Source organism: Seriola lalandi, unplaced genomic scaffold, assembly GCF_002814215.2.
Source record: "Seriola lalandi dorsalis isolate HSWRI2012SDOR001 ecotype SW California unplaced genomic scaffold, Sedor1 jcf7180002054524, whole genome shotgun sequence".
Taxonomy (NCBI): domain Eukaryota; kingdom Metazoa; phylum Chordata; class Actinopteri; order Carangiformes; family Carangidae; genus Seriola; species Seriola lalandi.
In genome coordinates, this window is record NW_019525077.1 from 2,647,729 (window position 1) to 2,655,596 (window position 7,868).

The 7,868-nt window shown below is 39.2% G+C and overlaps 1 protein-coding gene across 2 annotated transcripts; it reads left to right on the plus strand.

Moving 5' to 3' along the window:
- Positions 1 to 470: 470 nt before the first annotated feature.
- LOC111660884 (IDNK gluconokinase) lies at positions 471 to 6,584 on the plus strand. 2 transcript variants are annotated; one of them, XM_023414310.2, is made up of 6 exons: positions 471 to 555; positions 1,225 to 1,307; positions 2,006 to 2,036; positions 2,118 to 2,204; positions 3,825 to 3,868; positions 4,446 to 6,584. In XM_023414310.2, exons 2-6 carry the CDS (start codon positions 1,270 to 1,272, stop codon positions 4,816 to 4,818), a joined length of 573 nt encoding a protein of 190 aa, XP_023270078.1. In that variant the 5' UTR covers positions 471 to 555; positions 1,225 to 1,269; the 3' UTR covers positions 4,819 to 6,584. The 2 variants fall into 2 exon arrangements, with proteins under 2 accessions (XP_023270078.1, XP_023270077.1); XM_023414309.2 differs by having other exon boundaries at positions 472 to 696.
- Positions 6,585 to 7,868: the final 1,284 nt, after the last annotated feature.

The following is a 7,868-nucleotide window of genomic DNA, read 5'->3' on the forward strand; positions in this document are numbered from 1 at the left end:
TCACATTGCAGTTATGGTCCCATTTGTGTCAGATTGCCAGATGGTGATTGTTAATCACCTGCACAGTGGTATTTGAAATATATCATTTGACAATAACTTAATGTTTTCATCCATCATAAAAAATCACATTTACTCACTGATTTTATGCGCCATACTCTTCCGAGTTTAAATGATGAAACAAGCTATGAGTTCTGTCTGCAGGCATGATTTTTATAGATTATTGACTGAATAATTATGTAAGCTATAACAGTCATATGGGTGGAACTGAGCAACTTATATTCATCTTTATTGCCTTTAAGTTGTGCATCTACGTGTGAATTAGTGTAAATGTCTGTTACCTATTAAATTTTGAGAAACATATCACATTATGCCTTGAACGTCATTGTTTTCATCAGTAATGACGTCCAAAGCAATTTGGCTGCTACGTAAAGAGCTAAAGAGAGACCGCGGCCCCTTTAATTGGGAACGTAGCTGACGTGCTTCGTGCGTCATCGCGTACTTTAGCAAAACAACCCGCGGTCAAGGTCCATGAAGCACTTGATGTAGGAAAGAGATGTAAGTCACTGATTCAGCGAGCATTTCTCAGACTTACAGATCTTTTTTCAGCAAGACGAGGGTTTTGTTTTGCTAAAACCAGACTGTATAAGTTCTTGTTGTTTTAGTCAGCGGCTGTCATGAGATGAAACATGATTAGTGGTAAGCTGGCTGCACCTGAGCAGGGTTTCCTTATGCTATTAGTTAACTGCACGAGTTAAGATCCCAGTAGTTACGGCAACACAACCAATTCACAATAACAGTATGTCGCATCCACTGGTGAAACGTAACTGTGTTTACTCTGTACTTTACTACTCTACAGTTTAGAGGGAAATATTGCACTTTCTTTTTCATCATTACATTTATTTGAGAGTTTTCAGTGATGGAATAAGTTCATTTTAGCTACTGAAGTAAAAGTACAAAAGCACTGGTATCAAAATGTACTTGAAGTATCAAAAGCAAAAGTAGTTATTGTGCAGAGTACATTTTTCTGATTATACTTACATACTTTTATATTTCCAATGCAGGACTTTTTCTGAGAGTGGAGTATTTTGAGTGTGGTATTACTACTATTGGTAACATCACATGAGCACTGATGTTATTTCTACACATTTCTACGGTTGAGAGGATAACACGTGTAAGATTTCTTGCCAACAGTTAAAAATTGATTTTTCTTCTTCTTTAATCCAGTTCCGGATAGGATCTGCCTTTGGGTGTCTGAAGATCCACAGAAAGATGATCTACATTGTAATGGGAGTCTCGGGCTGTGGAAAGTATGTATACTGTCTTACATGCATATCAGTTTATTTAGGACATAAGAAGCACATTGAGAAGAGCATAACCAACATTTTTAAGTTATTGAGTCACATGAAGAAAAAGAAACATTTACGATTGTGATCAGGAAGTGGTGTTTATCAAATATTGATGTCTCATTACATAAGTGGTTACAGTACACAGGTATCTGTTACAAGTTCACTTAAGCAGATGCAACACAGACCTGTAAGGGACGTAACTTAACACCAAAGTAGTATAGTGAGGCTGCAAGTAACAATTAGTTTCATTATTTAAAAAGCAGCGCATTTCTTTCTTGCTAAATCGCTTAATTATTTAGTCTATAAAACGTTGGTGATGAGGACTCAAATTGCTTGTTTTGGTTGATCAAATATCCAAAACCCAAAGATATTCAATTTACTATTACATAAGACATAAAAGTAGAAAATCAACACAAGTGAGAAGGTGGCACTAGGTAACGTTTGGGATTTTTGGTTGAAAATTCACTTCAACAATTCATTGTGTTGTAAAATAGCTGCTCCATTCACTATTATTTTAGCTTTAAACTGTAGCATATCTATGCCAGTAGTGTTGGCTTAAAGCTGTAGAGGTGTCAGATTAAAGTATTTTTTTTAACTTTAAAAAAAAAAAAAAAAGTATTTCACTGCATCACTTCTGTCTTGTTACTTTTCTCATACAGAAGCAGTTTTGGGGCTTTTCTTTCAGAAAAGGTAACTTTCTACTCACATATACCTCTCCAATCATGCTTGTGCCCACACATTACCTCATCCTCACCTGTTTCCATTCATCAGCTGGGCTGGCCTCTGTATGAAGGGGATGACTTCCACCCACAGGAGAACGTTGAGAAGATGGCTCGGGGCGAACCGCTCACAGACAAGGTCAGCCTATGCGTGTGTGTCCCTGGAGTGCTGCACTCTTTCTCTTCAGTCATGAGTAAATCATAGCTGCAGACATAAGACACAGTGAAAACAGCAGGGAGGAAACTGAATCCTGAAATTCAGTTGAGTCATTTATTTTTATTTGTTAAATATTTATCTTTTCCTCGTTCATGCTGACTTTCAAAATAAAGGGAGACCTCCAAACAATTGACTGGCTGTCTCCCAAAAGATGAGTATACATGCTTGCAGGCAGAGCAGCGGCAGCCAACATTTGGCAGCCGTTTGCTGGTAGCGGTGTATGGTGGCTGATGATAACCTCCCACTCAGAAATCTGTGCTGTGTGGCGGGGGGAGTTACCCTGGGACCTGCTCTGTCCAACGCTTTGGCATATTTTAAAAATACTCAACAGTTGGCAGTTTGAGAATAAATAATGAAGTGAACTAGAAATGTAAATTCAGGATTACTGTCAGGCTGTGGGAAAAATGTGTCTTTCATGCCAGTATCAGAGTTGGCAGGTTGACGTTGGCATAACCAAACAGGACATGAGTGTGCTCAGAAGCAGGGATATAAGAAAATGTGATTCCTCTCATTTGAGTTCAGCTCTTCATGTTAAAGACATTGCTGTATGAAAAAAAAATGACTCCAGTTCATTTGTTACCAAATTGTGACTGATTCTGTTTCTGATCTCAGTGTAATCAAAGATGTGTTTGTGCTGCCATGTCTGTCTGTCATGATCTCTGTTTGATTACCTGATTGGTTCTTTAAAAGTCTCTTTGAGTTAAGTCCAGAAAACAGAAAATATTGGCAACTTGGAGTAATTTGCTTCACTATAAATACTTCTTCAAAGCGTCTGCTCCATTATGCTCACTGCAACTATGCATGTAGTTATCATAAAACTATTTATACCTGAATGTAGTATTTTCTCAGGTGCATAGGTTTGAGACTAACCTTCAGTCTGATGACGCAGTCTGGCTTCCCCATTGTGGGCTCGGCTCGCCCTGTGATGCTCTGCAGTGTCCGGCTTGCCTCTCTGACGGCCACTGATATGCTGAAACCAGGAGTGTATGTGATTGGATTCACCCACCCACTTGTATTAAAGGGGAAAGCCAGAATCACTTTTCATGCTAGTCACCCCAAAAGTGAGACAGTGCCTTCTCTTGCTTTCCAGGAGCAAGAAAAGTTTTCCCTAAGATTTATTTTCCTTTCGTAACTTCACTTTGTAAGAGAGTCTACGCTGCATTATTTCTCAAGCAAAAATCACAAAGATTTAGAACAGTTCTATTTTTTTTTATCATTTTTGGGGAATTTATTTCTGTTCCTTAATTGGACAGTAGAGAGACGACAGGAAATGAGAGGAAAGAGAGAGATGGGGACTGACATGCAACTAAGGTCGTCAGCCGGATGCAAACCGGTGCAGTTTGCAATCGGCGCTTTAACCCCCTAGGGTGCCCCTGAATATTTATTTAAAAGGTAAAGACCTGTATCTTTAGAAAACAATAAATCTAAAAAGAAAAAGTAACACACCAGCATTCCAAGGTGCTGGTCCATCATCTAAAGCCTGCTATAATCTTAAAACATGCTGTTTACAACAAAAATAAATCCTGTCATTATGTTGTTCAGGACAGATTGCCTTGGCTTCTCAAACTACATGAAGTCATTCAGAGGTAAGAGTAATACATGTGCACACACACACATAGATTATTACACACACACACTTGCCTGGAAAACACAAGATAGTTTTTAGTGACAGAAAAGGAGAAGATGATGGGTTTAGAGAGTGAGAGGGAGCTGAAGAGCAGAGAGCAGCGAGGTAAGGATATGCAGGCGTGAAATTGTCAAAAAAGATCAAAAATATCAAGGATGGTTTTGAAAATTGAGATGAAAACCAGAGAGCGAGGGAAGGGAGTTAGGGAGAGGAAAGACAGACTGAGTAAGTGAGAGAGTCGAGAAGAGGTGAAGTGAAAAGTGTGCCATCTCTTTCTTAAGACGTCTGCAGTGACATCAAAGACTTCTTTTGCTTAACTCTTCCACTCAGTCACACTTATTTTTCTCTATCTGCTCATCCTTGCACCCCTCCTTTTCTTTCCACCTACTTCTTCTCCCAAGCTGTTAATGACCAGAGTTCACTTTACGTTTGTTTAGTTTATTTCCCTACTGCTTTTTTTGTTATGCATACAACATTTCAGTGTTCATTCCTGCCCTCAATAACTGTCTGTATATGTGTTTGTTGTTCCACCCCAGGGAAAGGTGTTCAGGCTCTGATGCTGTTGTGGTGTGCTCCGCCCTGAAGTGCCTCTACAGACAGATCCTGCTTTATGGCTCCAAAGCCCTCACTTTCTCTTCCAGTCCAGACCAAGAAATCCTGCCTCCCATTACTGCTGATGTCTTTTTTCTCTTTCTACATGGCGACTATGATCTCATTCACCAGAGGATGAAGTCCCGAAGGGGACATTACATGAAAGCAGACCTGCTGCGTTCCCAGTTTGATGTTTTAGAGCCTCCGTTGGAAGGGGAGAATGTGTTGTCACTGGACATCAGGAGGAGCATTACTGATATGGCCATGGAGGTCGAAAAGCACATTATTGGCCTAAAGTCCTCACCAGTGATGCCATAACCACCACAGCAGACCAAAAGAGAGTACATCATCATCATAACATTTTTCATCTGTTTTTAGGGATGGCAATGTCGGTCTTCTCAGTAGGTTCACCACAGACTGAAATCTCAACACCTACTGGACAGATATTCATGGTGCCCATAGGAGGAAGCCTCTGACTTTTCCTCTAGCGCCCCCGGCAGGTCTAAGATTTCACTTTTTTGTTGAAATATTCCAACACCAACATCTACTTTATGGATTGACACAAAAGTTTGTGCAGACAGTTATGGTTCCCTGATGATGAATTTTCATGACTGTGGTGATCCCTGATTTTCTTCTAGTGCCACCATAAGGTTAACATTTTTGGCTTTTATTAAAGTACACTAGAAAACAAAACTGATTACCCCTCAATATCACTAACTTGAAAAATGATTCAAAATTGTACCATCTTACAATAATTGTATTATTTTTCATTTGAAGTGAAGGGTATTGATCTTGCCTAATTAAAAAAGCTTAGCTACAAGCCAAAACAACCTCAATGCAACAAAAGTGATGACACCTGTAATTGTGGTATGGACATTGACTCACTACAGCATGGATTGTAATAACTGGTAATCCCCTGACCTTTCTTCTAGTGCCATCACCAGGTCAAAAGTTTAATTTGTCAAATACTTCATGTTTGTGGCCAAATACATGCAAAGTAATGACATTTCCATCATCCTCAGCTATACTTCAAATGTTAGCACGCTAACACCCTAAACTAAGATGAAGAACATGATAGGGAGATTGCAGGGCCTTTGATAGCATGCAAACATTCACATTTAGCTCTAAACAACACTGTTTCTAAGTAGAGCTTCTCAGAGCAGCTAGTGGACTTTTCATCTTGTTATGATCCAACAATCATGTCCAGTCCATATCTCAGCGAAGGTGAAAGGGAAATCACTGTCACCATGGAGGTGCAAAATCACAGAGCAGCTTGCGGAGCAGTGGGAATTTTGGTTTGATCTACTCATTAGCACTTCAGTAGAGAATGAAGTACATAATCTGTGTGATCCTGGGGTGCATCTGTGATTCTGAAAACAACTCATTAGCTAAAAACTTTGCAAACACGGCCTTAAGTGCCGTTCCAGGATATGCAGCAGAGTGTTGGGACCAAAAGGGTCGTTTTGTTTTTATGTTTTTTTGTATATAATTTGCCACAAAGAAAAAAGGTCCACCTGTGCAGCTGAAGAGAGAAAGAGGGTATTAGCTCTTATGAAGAGGTTTGTGGAAGTATTGTAAAAGTTTGCACTATGAAGATTCAGTGTTTTCACAGTAATTTTGTTGTCTAATATCGTCTTATATCTTTGACGGCATTATAATGGACAAATACCAAGGGAACATTTTTAATCCAAAAGAACAAAAGGCAAACACGTTTTAAAAGAAAATTAACCTGACCATGCAAAACACATATAAAGGTCTTTACTGATAAGATGAGCTTGTATGAATTTTGTTACAGTTTGTAACAGACGGGCAACATTTACAGAGGAAAATTGGCTTTTGGCTGCAACTAATAGTAATTTTCAGTAATGATTAATTTGCCTGTTTTTTTTCTTGGTTTACTGATGAACCTTTTGGTCTATAAAATATCAGCAAATGGTGAAAAACTGATCTTTAATAGTTGAACTAAATGCATTGCAATGCAAACTGTGAGTGTACATTCTTTTTTTTGATTTGTCTGTCAAACTTTCTGAAGCCAACTCAAAGATATTCAGTTTAATCACAAATAAAATCTTCTCAATCCAGAAGCGGAAATTTATCTCTGGAAATGTTATCTCGGTTTTGCTTGAAAAACTGTATCAATTTCAAAGAAGCTGACGATTAATTTTTATGTTGTGTAACAGATTTATCGAGTTATCACTTCAGATATACAGAAAGTTAATTTATATGTTTGTATAACTTTGTCTCGGGTCGGTTTAGAGGAAAGTTAACTGGTGAAAAGGAGAATCCACAGCCTGTGGAAGCACATATGTCTCTGCCACCAACTGTATTGACTCACCACTTCTGCTTCACCTAACACGGATTTTAACACTGGGTTTAAATGACTTTGTGTGATCTTTTCCATTTTACCTTCAACATTACAGGTTTCTCACCTGTTCTTAAATAGACTTGTAAAACATTTTGTAGCTTTGCTGAAGTTCCTGACAACTCTGCATCAGTGAATGGGTTGGTTTAGAAGCAAGAAATTGCTTTTATGATATCATTCAATCTGTCAAACTAACTTTCATGCTCTGACACCAAATGCACCAACCAATCTTACAGCACAATCTTCACACTGAGCACGATAAAGTCAAACGATTAAGGGGGTTTGGATTGAACACAATCACTGCTACACATCACTGTGAGGCAGGTTTCTTCTGACAATAGAGTCATAACATATAAAAGGTCAGATCAGGTCAAGGCTTTGTGAGCCCTGTTTCCTGATCTGTAAGCATCTTCAGAAAACACACGCATGTGTCCATGAACTCGATGTTCACACACACACGCACACGCACACACACACACACACACACACACACACACACACACACACACACACACACACACATCTCCACTCAGCACTGTAGAGCTGTTTTTGTGGTGTGACTCATCTTCAAACCTCAACCCGAATATTTTAGGAGCTTCTAATCCAGAAAAACCCCCTTGGCTACTCTCATATCTCACACATCCAGACGAACCGGCGCACACACACTGCAACACACACACACTAGTGGAGATTAAAACCCCCTCAGTCTGGCAGCAACAGACATACGCACACAGGTTGTCAAGTGGATCACATACACACGTATCTGATGTCGTAGTGCTTGTTTGTCTGTAATCCACTAGCTCTCTGAGAGAGAGGACACTAAAGCAGCAATAGAAAACAGACAGAAAACCCTCACACAACTGTCCACACATCCGTATCTTATCAGTCACATTAGTAGCTGAAAATCACCTCTAAATATGACTTTGTGATTGTGAGGTATTAGTTTCAATAAGTACATTACATAACAGTTTTGCCAGTTGGTATGTCAGATCATCAGTGCTCAACA